The 16,826-nt window shown below is 36.2% G+C and overlaps 2 protein-coding genes across 3 annotated transcripts; both read right to left on the bottom strand.

Moving 5' to 3' along the window:
• Positions 1–187: 187 nt before the first annotated feature.
• Positions 188–2,825, bottom strand: LOC104766453 (poly(A)-specific ribonuclease PARN-like). Of its 2 annotated transcripts, none has more exons than XM_010490340.3 (8): positions 2,473–2,825; positions 2,244–2,374; positions 1,951–2,145; positions 1,739–1,851; positions 1,522–1,638; positions 1,308–1,422; positions 1,002–1,214; positions 188–896 (listed from the first exon to the last, which is right to left on the bottom strand). In XM_010490340.3, exons 1-8 carry the CDS (start codon positions 2,796–2,798, stop codon positions 259–261), a joined length of 1,848 nt encoding a protein of 615 aa, XP_010488642.2. In that variant the 5' UTR covers positions 2,799–2,825; the 3' UTR covers positions 188–258. The 2 variants fall into 2 exon arrangements, with proteins under 2 accessions (XP_010488642.2, XP_087359100.1); XM_087502974.1 differs by having other exon boundaries at positions 1,937–2,145; positions 2,473–2,817.
• Positions 2,826–2,986: 161 nt separating this feature from the next.
• LOC104766452 (serine carboxypeptidase-like 21) lies at positions 2,987–6,099 on the bottom strand. The gene is made up of 13 exons (XM_087502813.1): positions 5,891–6,099; positions 5,643–5,788; positions 5,457–5,527; positions 5,221–5,343; positions 5,028–5,130; positions 4,859–4,935; positions 4,618–4,719; positions 4,200–4,529; positions 3,954–4,019; positions 3,721–3,842; positions 3,516–3,629; positions 3,374–3,419; positions 2,987–3,278 (listed from the first exon to the last, which is right to left on the bottom strand). Exons 1-13 carry the CDS (start codon positions 6,028–6,030, stop codon positions 3,195–3,197), a joined length of 1,524 nt encoding a protein of 507 aa, XP_087358939.1. The 5' UTR covers positions 6,031–6,099; the 3' UTR covers positions 2,987–3,194.
• Between the last annotated feature and the right edge of the window lie 10,727 nt (positions 6,100–16,826).

Below are 16,826 nucleotides of genomic sequence, written 5' to 3'. Positions count from 1 at the left end.
AATGCTTCTCTTTGTCCTTCTCTTCCATTATTTCTTGACACACGAAAAGGTTACCAACCAAACTCCATCCGCATCATATCTGTTACGTCTGTTTCGTGTATGAGAATATATATACCACCAACACTTTCTAAAGAACAAAGGGATTCAAAAATGCATAGTAACTTCAGTCAGATCTTAGACAAAGAAATGGAAGAACAAAATTGCATTAATGTTCTCAATTTGGGTATACATTGGTTTTGTGATGACCAGAAGAACTAATCATAGCTCATAAAAATTTATAGCTAAATCGTTTGACCAATCGATCTCTGATGGGTTGCTGTCCGTATCAGGATCGGTATCTGAAGATTCCAATGTTTTGTCTAAAGATTCCGCCAAGTCAGCCTCCCAGAAGCCAAGTCTACATGCTTTCTTGTAAGTCTCGTAACCTGCTGCTCTTAACCCTTCTGCAACCATCTCTCTTAAAGAACCACAAAGTTGCTCTTCATTGTTAACAGCACTGAGGAAAGTTTCTGAAGGACCTGACTCCCAAAATACCACGATTGCACAGCTCTTGTCTAAATATTTAACATCAAACTCTTGAGTAAAGACGGGGTGTGACTTTTGTAGAACATTCTTCAGCTTTGCAGCTGTCATCTTTTTTGCTAATCCCCATATGAACACCAAGTTCTCAGAGCTTACTCTCCGGCTGTTCTTTGACCAGACTTTGACATTCTCATCGCCTGCGTTTTTAGAGCATGAGGTGATAGAGCTTTCGTGTTCATCAGAAGCCAAAGCTTGGAAATCTTCAGTCGATAGATCTGATTTCTGTATGGTACGGAGTTTTGCAAATAGCTGAGATATCATTACAGCATTCTGCCCGTGACTCTGATAGCTCTCACTTAATTTGACCGGAGAGCCTAATAAGAGAAGCCAGTAAAAGTCAATATCCATTTCACACAAATTTCATATGTTTACGAAAGCTCACAAAACAGTAATCTACATCTTTGAAAGAGAGCTCTCACCTTGATTAGCCACTTCCACATCCACAGGTGCGAAGAACCGATTCAAGGAGGACATAGCTGCAGGTAGATTACTTATATTACTTAAGGGACTAATCTCTTTCATGAACTGACTGAGATCCACAACATTAGGAAATGCAGAGCTCAATGAACTGCTGAAGTCATCAACATTTGCAGGTAGAGGACCCAGGAATTTGGCATGAATGGAAGTAAGATCTGCAAAAAGTTGAGCATAAGATTATCATCCATGGAGGAAGGCGGGGAAAAGCTAATTTACATGCAAACTAAGGAGGAGAAATTTGTGATTACCACTAAGATAATTTTGCGAAATGATAGGTTTCTGTGACGAGGAAATCAAATCGATCACTTCCCGGAAGCCACGAACTCGCCTGTTTTCTTTGTTTTCAAGATCTTGAAGCTCTCTCTGTCCAAGAACATAAATTCAGATACAATTTATTCAAGAGACCTTCACCATCATTATCAGTCATTTCCAGCTAAGGAATATCCAAACTAATCTCCCTACCTTAAAAAGATCCTTGTCCTCCTTCGAACTCATGAAGACAGTACGGACAGCTTGTGTTCCTCTGCTCTTTGAAGCGATGAGTAGAGGGACAACATCTTCAGAGAACTCAGTCAACATCTGAAGTGACAAATTCAGAAGCATATTAAGAAATTTATCAAACTAGCCATTAATATACAGACTGCATTTATCGTTCCAACTATCAACTGAGCTTATTTACCTCTAGAATGAGTTGCACTTGACGCTCACTGCAAACATCAATAGTCAAACACAGCCTTGAACCATACTGCTCACTCCCTAACACCAGTCTTCTCAGAGAGCTCACTAAATCATCTGAAAATTAAACAAACAGAAACATCATATAAAAAAAAAACTTGAAAACTGAGAGCAAAATGAGATTCATATGACATTATCTAACACTCGCTATTACACCATCTCCTGTCTTTATGCTTGACTCTACACAAGATTTTCTCCAATTCTTGACACGTGACCTAATCCTTCCAACAAAGACAGTATCAGCTACAGTAGCTGGAGAAGAAGAAGACACAGTGATAGGATCAGCTAATATCGGATTCCCCGATAGAAACTTCGATGCAGACTCTTGAGCTCTAGATAAGTATGAAATTCCTGTTCAAAATGAATTAATCAAACTACAGTTTAGAGACCAAACTCCTTAAAAGAGACGAATGAGAGGTTACAAAAGAGATAGAGCAGCAAAACTAAACCTTCATAGATGCAAGTGTTGAAATCAAATCCTTCTCTAGCCATTGATGTTAAACGTGAAGCTTGACAAGAGAAGCTATAAGAAGGCATCCCACACTTCAATTCATCCCGAGGGAACAAATGAAAGTTATATCTACAAAAACCCATAAACCCTAATCAAACAATTTGGCATAAAGGAAGAAACTTGAGAACAGAGAGAGAGAGAGAGAGAGAGAGGTTTAAGAGTCATACGGATGAACGGTGAGTTTGGAGCCTTGAAGAGAGAAAGGGCAGAGAGCGAACTGAAGAATCTGGTAACGTTCAGCGGCGTATTTAGCTTTCAAGTAGCTAGTTTGCGGCGTATCAATGGCGGAGACACGGTGCCACGCGGCGGCATACGAGCCGGTGTTTTGTAGTGAGAGAGCTATGAAGTCTGATGAATCGATGGAAGCACGAATCTTATCGAGGGTTACATGAAAGTTAGATTTTTTCACTTGCTTTACACTCCATCTTCCTTGGTTTAGGGTTTTGCTATTGCCGGCGGTGGCGCAGATTGACGAAAGGAAGCGTCTTTGCATTTTTGAGCAGCACCGGAATGGTGGTGAGAAGGAGACGGTTTCAATTAGTAACGAGATTTCGGTTCGGTTCGCTTCCGGTTCAACTTTTATGGTTTTCTAAAATTTTTGGTTTATTAGTAAATAGTAATAGTTTATACAGTTTGGTACGATTTGATTTTGGTTTGGATTATTGTTAAAATTACACAGTGTATCTCAATTTTTTTAATTTTAATTTCTCTTAAAAATACAAAACTTCACATGATTTTTTTTTGAAGCATTTTTAGCTATACGAAATTAGAATCCTTCGCATTTTTATAAATTACATTACAAAAACTAAAGGTTTTACTAAGGGGGGGGGGGGGGAATATTAATTTTATTAAAATTGAAGTTGAGAGAAAACATGAATTTTATTGTAATTTATATCTTTTTTCCGGCTAGGAAACGGCTATAGAAGTCCAAAGCTTCACGCGGTTTGTATTCTGGAACGGTATGTCCTGAACCCTATAAGCAAAATATTCGAACATTAACACAAACAAACACAACGTTTATATCATATATATATGTAGAATATGAAGAAAAATGAGTGTGATCCTTACTTTGACGGTTATAAATGTGAGATTGTTCGCATACCCTTGCGTAAACCTATACCATACCCAAATCGTGGAAACAGTGAGTTGAGAAACAAATTGATAGAAAGATAGTTGTGAAAGAAAAGAAAAAAGAAAAAAAACGAATTACCCGGCAACTTGGTGATTTGAAAACCATGGCCTCCATTCATCAATCACTTTGTATCCCATTGCCTTAGTCCATGCTTCAGAGCCAGTATATGGTACACACATATCATGATCTCCGCTGCAAAGAATAAAACTTTTATTATATATTTATATGTTTTATATTCTCACTGGTTATACTTTTAGTTACCCTTTAATTCAGTTCTATGCACCTGTAAATGAGAGCACGAATGCCACTAAGAGTGAGGTTTCTATGGAGTTCGATCATGCTACCAGTGTCGTGCGTATATTCGAGTTTGTCTGAGCATAGCATCCATTTTCCAATCTCGCTTTCCTATCAAAGTTTCGAAAAAACAAACTCGAAGATGTCAAAATATTATCCATCAACAATCAACTTATAACAAAAACATATAGAGAAAATTATGATGATGAATTGGATAAAGACCTCTTTAGCATGAATCGCTTTCCTTACAGCTGGATCGTTCAACCATTTGGTCGCAACTACATCGTTCTGCATCCATTATTAACTTTTAGTTTTTAAAATAGTAGAGAAACGTATGAAATCAAATGTATCACATTCATTTCTACAGATTTTAATTTGATAAAATCAAATTATTGTTTCCAATGATCAAAAGTTAGCAAAAAAATATAAGAGGAAAGATGCATGATGTGGGTTTAATTTACTACTTACAACGCAAGGAACACTAGATTCAGCGAGGAGTTGAGACCAACTGGGTACAATGCCTGGACGCACAACGGAACCTAGAGGCCATGCACGACCAAACATTCTCTTTCTCACTGCCAATGGCCTTTCTGTTTTGCCTAGCGTAAGGAGACTCTTAGGCAGAGATCCGATAACTAAGGCGGATAGAGATGTTCCGTGGTAGCACGGTTCTAGGATGTTATATATGTTCAATGAGCTCACAGTGTCTGATACTTTTTTGATCTTATTAAGACATTGTTTACTTTGATTTGATTGACCAGTATTATAGTACGTTCCTTTGCACACTAATTTAGTTTCCTGCCATTTCGTATTACACATTAGTGGAACAAGAAAATAATGAAGAAAAAAACGAGGATTATTGAAAAATTGACCAACAAGATCAAACCTCATATAGTTCATCAGAGATAAGTCCCATCCCATGTGTGAAGGGAACAAGAGCATTAGCATCAAACACCTCATCAGCAACTCCATTGCCCACCAAATATCCCTATACAACTCAAATTAAGATTCCAATATACGAATACATTAATTAGCATCCTTAATATACTTAAAGGTGTTTCTTTAACTCCAAAACCATAGTGAACTTTGAATCTGAATATTTATATATTCTTAACTACTGGTCGTACCTTTAAGTTGATAACCGGATTTGTCACTTTCTTATGTTTCTTACTTGTTTTGTTTGTTCTCATTGCATTTTTATTTCCTACAACAGCAAAAAATGATGAGAAAAATTGGAGAGTAGATTATTTTCTAAGTCAGCTAACATATGCAAATTAAATGAGTTAAGATGATGACCTTTAACAACTTGAGAAACAAGAGTTGGCACATAGATACCAGCATATGATTCTCCTGAGATAAAGAACGGATTTGACTGAAACTGTGGAAACATCTTAAACCACTATTGAACAGTGGAGGCAATAGTTAGTTTCTTGACTCACACAAAACACAAGGATTTTTTTTAAAAATTCTAATCACATTCTTATGTCACCTCGACAAGGAATGTGTAAGAATCAGAAGCGGTTTTTGTATCATTAGTTGTATAATCAGCATTTTTCTTTGAGTAAGAGAATCCTACACCAACTGGAGAGTCAAGGTATATGATGTTGGACACCTGAAAAAAAAAGTACATTCTTAAAAAGTTAGAGCAATTTCTTTTTTTTTTTTTTTTTTTTTTTTTTTTGTAGAAAATGTTCAAAAGTGACCAATATTGTTTTTGTTTTCCACCTTCGACCAACTATAAGGATTGAGATGTAGAAGATCTCCATTTTTCTTTTTTGGATCGAAATTGAATGGACCTGCAATAGTATTGAACAATTCAATATAGGTAATATATGGAATTGAAACCACACTCGGACCCTATATCAGTAATGTATCTTTCTTTCTACACAAGAGAAGCTATGTAAAGCTTACCATGCTCGTAGACAAATCCGTCCAAGCTAGAGCAACCTGGACCACCATTAAGCCAAAGCACAACTGGATCTGTTGAAGCATTTCTCTCTGATTCCACAAAGTAATACCATAGGTTCTTACTACGTTCTTTATCTATTGCCACATACCTTAGATCACACATAACATTTTATAAGAAATGAAAGGTTAAACACTACTTTGAAAAAAAATATATATAATCAAAACTTCATCATAGGAACATTAAATTTTACCCGGCATAGTGTTTAGATGGAAAAGTGCCGTTGAAACCAGGAAGCTTGGTAATGAGAGCAGATTCTGGAGCTGACCCTGTTATTGCAAAACACAAGGACAACAATATCGAAGCAACAATAGCTTCCATTAACAAACTCATTTTGATGAAGAACTTAGATTTACAATTACAACCAAATTCTTCTTGTTATAAATTTATTATAATTGTCGTATTGTATAACAACACTACATGGAAATAAATCTTGGGAAATATTGTGTGGTAAGTCAATAACAAGACATTTTTTTGGAATAAAACCATATTAGGTAAAATATGATAAAAGATAACTATGAAATCAAATACAGATTTAAAAAGAACATCATACTTAAAACAAACACATTGAAATAATAAAAATATTAAGGGGAAACATTTTTATTACTAAAAGAGAGATAATGCTATTATTTGTAAGCAAGAAAATTTAGTATCTTTTCAAATAAAAAATATTTTCTGTGATATTGTTGTAATATTTAAAATAAAGTTATGTTGTATATTTTACCATCTTGAGAATCTATATAATATATCATATTTAAAATAAAGTTATATTGAGATTTTATATAATATATCATATTTAAAATTACCAATGTGATTATGTGAAGCATATATACTTTATATATATGATGATTATAAATTGATATCTATTTTTGGATTAAATTTAATTTTGTGGAGGTTTAATTTTTTCTTTTTTTTTCTTTTTCACAAAGGGGTAATTTTATTAAAATCCAAGAAGAAGATCTCAGGTTATTAACAGCCACACCAATTACAGATACAACGAGGAGATTACAAGATACAACATAACTTGAACATACTACTGAGAGTTAAAACTACCAGAACTAGGGATTAAAACTGAAGATTCACCAAAAAATTACAGGAGCTAAGATGACTTTAACTTCAAAACCAAAAGAAGGCTAAAGGAGCCAAATCTTCTAATTGTCATCCAACTTCACACTGCGTAACTAAAATCGTTAAACCATAGGCTATCATGCCTAACCTTAGGGGAGAACTATTCACATCAAAAAGTAACCTTGACAGAACTGAGTATAGTAATCAAGGAGGGTAAGGTGGTTTGTGATTATCTTCTCTCTCATGGTCCGACAAACTTGCTCTTTTCTTCATTGGGAGTTCCTTTTTTGGATTAACATCCAGTTTTCTTTTTGAGCATTCTCCTACTTCATACTTAGACTGCATCTTGGGAGGAGATCCACCATCGATATTTGATCTTATAGACTCGTCTTTACCCGAAAGTTCAAAATGAAGAAAGGTTAAGGCAAAGTAAGACCTGATCTTTTCTTGGGATGAGGATTCTGGTTCTCGTGAATCAAAACAGGGACTTGAGCGACAAAACTTGATTGTTGTGAGATAGGGGTAGAGTCCAGATCCTCTAGTCCATCATTTCTCCGTTGATTATCAACAAATTTGGTGTTGTAACATCCGTAAACCAAAATCTCGGTTTAGGGGTTGCATCGGTCGATGCAAAGTTGGTTTTCGCGGACCAGTTTTAAGTTAAACACTGCGTTTTGGGTTAGGAAACCCTTAAGTCGTGTTTAATCGAGCAGTTTGTCTCATTAGTCGTGCTTAGCCGTTTTTGAGAGAAACAAAGAGAGAAAAGTGTTCTTGAGCGTTCTTGAGGTTTTTGGGAGATTGGAAGCTGTTCCTATAGAGATCTGTAGCTGGGATCGTTGTAGGAGCTTCCTGGAAGTGTTTTCTTGCTTGTTTAAAGTTCAGAATCATCTTGGCAAAGGTAAGTGCAGGACCATGGCTTATCTAAGCTGGAGATTTCTCTGATCTGCTTGTTTATGTGTTGTTAGGCTTGTTAGAATGTTATGTTGGACGTTAGGAAGCGTTCTTGTGGCTTGGGATCGAGTTTTGTGGTTGTAGGAACGAAGATCCGACGAGAAGCTTTGGGGGAAAATGATGCTCGGCATGTGCGTCGGTCGATGCAACTGCGAGGACGACGCGATAAACTTAGGGTTTTCGTGTTATGTCGAGCATGCGTCGGTCGATGTAGTGTACGTGTCGGTCGATGTAAGTGTAACTTGCGACGGTCGATTCAAGCCTGGTGTCAGTCGATTCAACCCCATTCTGGTGTCGATCGATGCAATGTTGGTGTCGGTCAATGCTTGGTCCTGGTTTGTTATTGTTGTTTGGTGATTGATGGTTGATGGTTAGAGATGTCTCTATTGCTTGTGTGTATAGCCCAGTAGATGGGAGGATTGCCTTACTGAGTGTTTATAAAATACTCATGCATTGCAATGTGTGTTTGTGGTGCAAGGCAAAATGTGATCGTGGAATCAAGGCAATGAAGAGGAGGATGTTCTAGTGTCTCATTTGGTGGTTGTCTGGAAATGTTAGGTTGCTAGAGTCGGGTCATTAGAACATTGGTTAGGATTGCTGGTTCTTTGATTCATGTGGATGATTATTTATTATGGAATTAATATTTGTTATTTAATATTGGTTATTGGATTGTTGGTATTGTTATTTCCGCTGTTTGGTGTGATTGTGGTTAGATGGCTAGTGGGTATGGGACCACTAGTTATAGAGTATTATTATTATTATTATTATTTATTATATATATTTAAAAAAATGGGTCGGGTCGTTTCAGTTTGATCATCTTGGTTGTTGTAATGATTATGATTGATAGGCTCAAAGGGGCATCTAGAGGTAGGGTGCATAATCATGCAACAGTTAGTACAAATTTTTTTCATCTTCTCGTACTGGAAGCCAAGCATGGCTCTGTCACCCGAATTAAACCTCACCCTTCTGAAAAACCTAAAACAATCAGTTATGGAAATCCTGATTTTCACTGGGAGGAATGAAACCTGATTGGTAGTCGAGTCTTCAAAGTCCAACTGCACTATTTCCCCTAAGGATCTAGCTATCATGTGGATAGTTTTAGCAGAAACATAGGAGATAGGGAGACCCCTGAGTTGAACCCAAAGATCTAAGGATGTTAAGAAATCCAAACGTGGTAAGTCATCCCATCTTTGCAAGGCGACAAACCATTTATTGAAGCTCCATGGTTCACGTTGTAATATTGATGTCAGATCTCTTTCAGACTGGAACCGAAACTGGATAAAATGGTCATCAAGAACTCTGCCATGAACCAAAAATGCTAGCCCCCAGGCTGTAGGAAGATTTGCTGCCACTTCCAACAAATTTTGATCCACATGATTAAGTGGTCTAGCTATCAAGCTTAGCCTGTTACTTGCTAAGACATCTTCATAATCTGAGTTTGGAATTAAAAGTTCTGGGTCATCTCTCCCTAATACATCGCATCCCACAGATCTTTCTCCATTTAGGCTCTCTAAGAAGGAAAACGTTGAGGTTTGAAAATGCTAGAAGAGGTTATATATATGAGAAGAGAAGGTTAAGAAAGAAAAAGGAAGAGGTAATAAAAATCTTAAGTTTACTGCAAAAGTTATCCGAACAGCAGGACCAAGGAAGAAAATATCTATTGCAGTAGAAACAAAAAGATTGAAAGTAGCGAGATAAGATGAAAGAGGATAAGTGAAGTCAGAGAAAGTCAACTTATTGAAAGAAAAAACTGGGTAGAGACAAAAAAAATGTCTATCAAACCTCTTCTGAATAATTAAACTTATAACGAAGTCAAACCTAGCAGCCAAAGATAAGCCTATATATTTTTCCGTTCTTCTAAAGCAAAAAGAGTGTTAAGCCACCTTGGAGGTCCCATAGCTACATACGACTGAATTTCTTTTTTAATCACATTATGGGCAATAAGGGTAGCTCCTTGATTGGAATGTGAATGTGCATTCTCCTTTTTCCACTCTTTTATGAAACAGAAACCTCTTTAAATTTCTGATGCATAAAACTGGAAAGAAAGCCATTCTTGAGGACAGTTGATTGCATTGATCATTTCAAAGGCTTCAGAAGAGATCACCTGATTGATATTATGATTAACCATGCTATCAATAGCTCACATGATACTTTGAAACTTGGCTTTTAACAAACTTGTAATGTTAGAGAACGAACATCGACTATGCAACCTAACTTTGCCATTCCAATCTCTTCAAACGTAAGAAAACTCCCCTGTATTAGCAATTTTGCACCAAGCCATCCCAATATTACATTTCAACCAGGACTTAGGAGGACTAATCCAATCCAGTGAATCCTTTCCTCTATCGAAGACTTTGGAACTAGCCTATCGAGTTTCTAAACCTTGAGCATTAACCCATAACGTTGCTTCCTCTCTGATTTTGAGAACCAAAACCATTATATCCTTTGATTTTCCATAAAAAAAGAACTCATTTCTGTGTTTCCAGAGGTACTAAAGTATCAATGGGAAACTTTTTCTAATATAATGAGGGATTTTCTGATTCTTATCTATAGAAGGGAAATAGGAGATATTAGCATATTCAGAGACCTTATAAAAACCTTCTTCAGGGGTTGGAATCTCCGACAGCGCCCATACTTGTCTAGCAATTGAACAAGATAAAAGAACATGATTAATAGATTCTTTTTTCCTGTCCACAAAATTGACATCTCAAATCTTTGCTCAATCCTCTACTTTCCAATCTATCTGCAACGACAATTGTTCCACTTAAAGCTCTCCAGATGAATTTTTTAATTTTTGGAGAAGTATGTAGAGATCACACTTGGTTCTTTAGGTCATTAATAGAGGGCCTCATTTATGCTTCAGAAATCAGGTTCAATTTATTCAATTGACTTGCTAAAGTATACTTTGATTTAACTGAGTAATTTCCACTCTTAGTATGCATCCAACTCCAAAAGTCTGACTTTGATATCACTAGATTATTCGCTAAGATAATAACCATGTCTCTGGGATAAAATAATTCCTCTAATGAACTTTGATTCCAGTTTCTCGTGAACAAGTTAATTAGAGTAGATACCTTCAAATCCAGATTAATAAAAATATTTTTCATTAAAGTAATTCTTCTTCTTCCATCATCTAAGAGCCACAGGTCAACCAAACATAAGTATTCTGACTATTGCCAATCATTATGTTGATCCCTTTCAGCATAATTTCTCGGCCATGAAGAACACTTCTCCAAATATAAGAAGGTCGGTATCCCATTACTGCTGTTAAGATCTGATTGTTATCAAAATATCTGCTTTTCATAATCCTAGCGAACAAGCAATCAGAGTTTTGTAAAGTCCTCCAAGCTTGCTTAGCTAATAATGCCTGATTGAAAGCTTGCAGATCCTTAAATTCTAGTTCTCCTTTTGCTTTTGCTAAGCATAACTTATCCCAGCTTATCCAATGAATCTTTTTCTTATGTTCCATTGAATTCCACCAAAAAGTAGACATTGTGGAGGTAAGTTTTTGACAAGTTGTAATAGGAAGCTTAAAACATGTCATTTCATAAATAGGCAAAGCCAGAGCTACTGCTTTCAAAAGTATTTCCTTGCCTCCTAAAGATAGAGAACGTTCAAACCATCCTCAGAGCTTAGATTTCAGTCTATCAAAGACATAATCAAGCATATCTACCTTTACTCCACTAAAGCATTATGGAAGACCTAAATAAGATCATGCACCACCTTCGTTGTGAATTCCGGATAGTATCTTTATAGAGATCTGTGTTTGCTAATCTACTTTAGAGCCAAAAGTTATTGAAGATTTGTTAACATTAATCCGTTGACCAGACATGTCAACATAAGACCGTAAGATACTTTGAAGATTGTTAACCTGGTAGAGAGAAGCTTTACAACTAAAAAGGCTATCATCAACAAAGAGAAGATGGTGGATAGATGGCCCAGAATTAGAAAACTGTATTCCTTGAATTGACCCATCAGTCTCAGCTCTATTCAACATGTGGGTAAGACCTTCAGTGCAAAGAACAAAGAGGAAGGGAGAAATAGGATCACCCTGTCTCAAGCCTCTTTGACGAGAGATTATACCATAAGATTAATCATTTAGCATGACAGAGTAAGTAACTGTGTAAACACAAAACATGATCCATTGAACCCACCTATGATGGAAACCTAAAGCCAATAACAACTCCCGAAGATAATTCCATTTCAGTATGTCAAACGCTTTGGACATATCAGATTTTATTGCCAAGTACTCAGAAGAAATTGAAGGATGAGTTCTCAGAGCATGAATCATTTCATGAGCAATTGATATATTATAAGAAAATTAAACGTTTGGAGACAAAGGCAGATTGAGTGGGGGAAACTATTGAAACAACCCTTTCCGTTTTTTATTATTATTATTAATAATATTAACTCACTAGTGGTCCCATACCCACTAACAACCTAGCAACAATCAACAACAGCGGATAACAAAAAGATTCCATTAAACCAATAAGAATTCCAAAAATAACAATCCAATAACCAACAATGTAATAATCCAGAACCAACAATTAAATAACCAAGTTCCAACTTCCTACAATGTTCTATCAACTCAACACTAGCAACCTAACAATAGCTAGACCGCAATCAATCAAGCCTCTAGAACATCCTCCTCCTCATCGCCTTGATTCCACGATCACACTTTGCCTTTACCTGCACCACAAACACATATTGAAATGCATGAGTATTGTCATAAACATTCAGTGAGGCCATCCTCCCATTTATTGGGCGATACACACAAGCAACTGAGATTCCAATGTTAAGCTAAGCAAATAAACACAATCAACACATCAAACCACGCAAAACTCAATCATCGAATAAGACTGGGGTTGACTGACACCAGGTTGGTGTCGACTGACGCTAACACAACAGGGTGTTGACCGACACCATACTGGTTCAATCGACACTGCTTCTCCAGACGCGAACTGCACAAATCCAAATGTCGATTCTCCGTTTCAAATCATCCTAAAACCGTCCCAAACTCTCCCAAACGCCTCAGGAACCTATGGGAAACACGAAAACAACAAACCCAAGCAAGCAAACACCACAACCAAACAAGAAACAACCAAACAAAGGAGATCTCAGGCTTTAGATCAGCCATGGTCAAGCACTCACCTCTTTGCAGGAAGATTTGATTGAGAAACAGTGGAAACAACGCCTCAAGAAGCTTCTCCTTCGTTCCCAGCAACAGCTCTCCCTACTACAGCCACAGATCTCTCCAAAAACACCAAGAACGAACCCAAAATCTCACAGAAACACTCTCCAACGATTTCTCTCCTTTTTCTCTTTGTTTCTCACTCAACGGCGACAATACAAACAAAACCCTCGACTTGGGTCATCCTTTCCTTTAAATACACGGTTTAGATAACCCAACCCAAACCAAACCAACCAAAATTGCGAATTAAAAAAACCCGACGAACCCAGAAATAGTGGTGTCGATCGACACCCACTCTGAAAACACAATAACCGGTTTGCGGATATTACAACTATTTCGGGCGAAAGAGTTGCAGCCGTGAGGCTATAATCTTGGATATCTTATTATATAAAGCTTGGTTATCAAAGTTATTAACTCACCAGATTGTAACACGTGTTAGTTTTAACGATCAAAGATTAAAAGTTAAAAACTACCAGATCGTGACACGTGTCAGTTTTAACGATTAAATATTCAAGTTATTAACTCATCAAATCATGACACGTGTCAGGTTTAACGATCAGAAATTATATTTCAAAGTTAATAACTCATCAGATCGTGACACATGTCAATTTTAACGATCAGAAATCAAAGTTTTCAAGGTTGGTAAAACGATGTATAAGATAATTGTAATCTTTTTTATATTTTGGAAAACTTTGCTAATCCTAAAAGGAAAAGGAATGTAAATACACTCTATATAAGCAGATAGAGGATGACATATTTTTCACCAAACAAAATAATTTCGACTAGCTTTGTTTTTCTTGGTAAATTTTTCTTCTTTGTTTTTTATTAACCTTTTGTTTGACATATCATCGTTCTTAAACAAGTCTCGAAGGCAATTTCTTTGTTGTCTAATCTAAGAAACTATATAAAAAGATTCATATTACCACATGTTTTCATCGTTGTTTCTTTGAATTTTGTTTCGTTTCTCAATTTCATAATGCATAATACGTAATCTTTGACTTTGAAATGTTAACAAATTTTCTTATGCATAATAACTAAGGTTTTTGATATTAACAAATTTCTCACGGCGTTATTATTATTTCGATTAATTTGCAGGACAAGTATCATAAAAAAAAGATGCATACACAAATGCAAGATAACAATAAAGATTATATAATACTAGATCAACTAAATAGAAAGCGTTCTTATTGTCGAACGATAGTACGTCTTACAAGAAAGTGAGAAGAAAGAAATTTTTTAAAAAATAAAAACAATAGGTTCATTAGAATAAAATTTCTCATAAAATAGAAAATGGATTAAAAAAAATATATAGAAAATTATTAATTCTAAAAATATAAATATTCACTTCTATATAAATATAGATCGTCTCATATTATTTATCTAACAAAATAATTTATTTACAAATATTGCTTTCAACGTTGTTCTATTGGTCAATTTTTTTTAATGGGAAGAAAAATTTTCCTTATTTTTTAAATTAAAATATACTCCTACTTTCTACCTTTTCAGTTTGAAATAGGTAAGATTAATATGTTGACCCAAAAAAAATGGAAGATTAATATATGCATTTTCTTTTTCTAGTATTTTATTTTAAAATTTATTGTAGTAGTTTTAGATTGTTTTATTTAATTTATATTTTCATCTTTGAATTATTTGAGATTCATATATTACCATGATTATAATTTCTCAACTTTGATTAGTTGGTCATAGACCTTTTTTTTGTGCAAACATACTTGTTACCATTCGTTGAATCTCAAAAGGAGATAAAGAGGAGAAGGAATAGTTGGATAAAATAGGCTAATCAAACACTAGCTTACAACAAACATAGATTGATTGAAAAACATAAATCGTTGTTGATAGATCCATAGGAGCTTTTAGACAGAGGCTACATCATGGTGTGTCAAATGTGTCAAAGAAACTTCCATGAAATACATTGGGATTTAACATTAGTTACTATCAAAAGATTTTGTGACGTTAGAAAATGATCTTTAGTTTTATTGGTTGTTGGAGCAAGCCACTTTGAGATAGCTAAAAGACGTGAACATGTTCTTTCCACACAGTAGGAAGGCAGAGACGAGGTTTATCTATGGTGGAGGAGGTTGGACACAAGGTTATCTCCACAAGGTTATCTTCACAAGGGAGGAAGGTGGGGGAGGTTGGACACAAAGTTATCTCTCCAAGGGAGGAAGGCGGAGCGAAGGTTCTCTCCATAGTGAAGGAGGTTGGACGCAAGCTTCTCTCCATAACGGAGGAGGGCAAAACCGAGGTTTTCTCCATGGTTAGTCATACAATATTGTGAAGTAATTTATTTTTTATTCAAAATGTTTTTTGAGCCAACAATTTTGGTGATTAAAGAAACTATTCAAAAGTGAAAGTAAAGAGACATACAATAGTTGGTTTCATTTGTTCATATAGATATTTTCTAGGTGGTGGTAAATAATATATTTATAATATACAGTATACCTAGGTGTAAAAAATATATTTTTAATGGTAAAAGATTTGTATATGAATATAAATCAGTGTATTATATCAAAAACAAAATTATAAATAATGTACAATAAATTTTAATATATTTCTATTAAATTTAATTTTATTTACAAAACTTTAAACCCGCACATCGGGCGAGTCCTTATCTAGTGCCATGTATATTTGTCGGATAGCGAATATCCGTTTCTTTTTTTTTAGTGTTATCCAAATCCGTATCCAGATCCGGCAAATTCAAAAAATCACTATCCGGATCCGGATCTGTTTTACCGGATAGAATATTTTCTGGATCGGATCCCAGATTCGCATCCAGAAATCCGCGGATCTCAGATATTTATCCCACGGCTAGCACACATCCCAAACTAACTCCGAAAGCATTTGTATAAACAACGTAAGGCTCATTCTCCTATGCTCGTGCGAACATTGGCGTGATAGTTATCATCAGCTTAAGGCTTGCAAAATTTGCCTCATACTCCAGTGACCACAGAAACGTCCTTCCCCGTAAGTTGGTCATCTACTATGCCATACTCACAAAATCCAGAATGAATCTCCTTTGATAACCCGCCAACCCCAAGAAACTCTTGATCTCTATGGCACTCTACGGTCTTGGCCACTCCCTAATGCCATGAATCTTCTATGGGTCCAGTGAAACTCCCTCTGCAGAAACAATGTGACCTAAGAATTACATTCACGCTGCTAGAAACTGCACTTACTCAGCTTAGCAGACAACGTTCGCTCCCACAGCTTCTTCAGAACTGCTCTTAGATACATTGTATGCTCCTGAGGACTCTTAAAGTATATCATGTTATCGTCGATGAAAATGATGATAGTCACGTCAAGAAACTTCTGAAACACGCTGTTCATCAATCTCATAAACGCTGCTGGTGCATTCGTCAAACCGAACATAATCAACACAAACTCGTAACGCCCAAGAAAGACGTCTTCCTCATTGTGCCTCATGTATCAGGATCTGACGGTACCCTGACGCCAAGTCGATCTTGGAGAACTAAGTAGCACCCCTCAAATGATCCAACAACTCATTAATCCTCAGGAGAGGGTACTTGTTCTTCACAGTGACACAGTTAAGACCTTGATAGTTAATACACAAGCGAAAACTCTCGTCCTTCTTCTTAACAAACAACACCGGCTCTCCCCACAGTGAACAACTAGGACGTATGAAACCCTTACCCAACAAATCCTCCAGATGCTTCTTCAGCTTTTCCATCTCTACTAGAGCGATCCTGTAAGACGCCTTGGACAACGGCGTTGGCCCTGAATCCATTTCAATCGTGAAGATATCAGACTGAGATGGTGGTAACCCCTGCAATGAATAAAACACTTCCTCAAACTCCTCTACAACTCGGATGCCTCCCACCGTAGACTGCCCCACTGTCTCCGCAATCAAAATGGTAACCAGATAGGCTTCACGCCACTTCTC

Source organism: Camelina sativa, chromosome 19 (assembly GCF_030686135.1).
Source record: "Camelina sativa cultivar CO46 ecotype springtype chromosome 19, ASM3068613v1".
In the NCBI taxonomy this organism is placed as follows: domain Eukaryota; kingdom Viridiplantae; phylum Streptophyta; class Magnoliopsida; order Brassicales; family Brassicaceae; genus Camelina; species Camelina sativa.
Note: the sequence above shows the minus strand (reverse complement) of the source record. Positions and strands in the feature narration are given on the sequence as shown.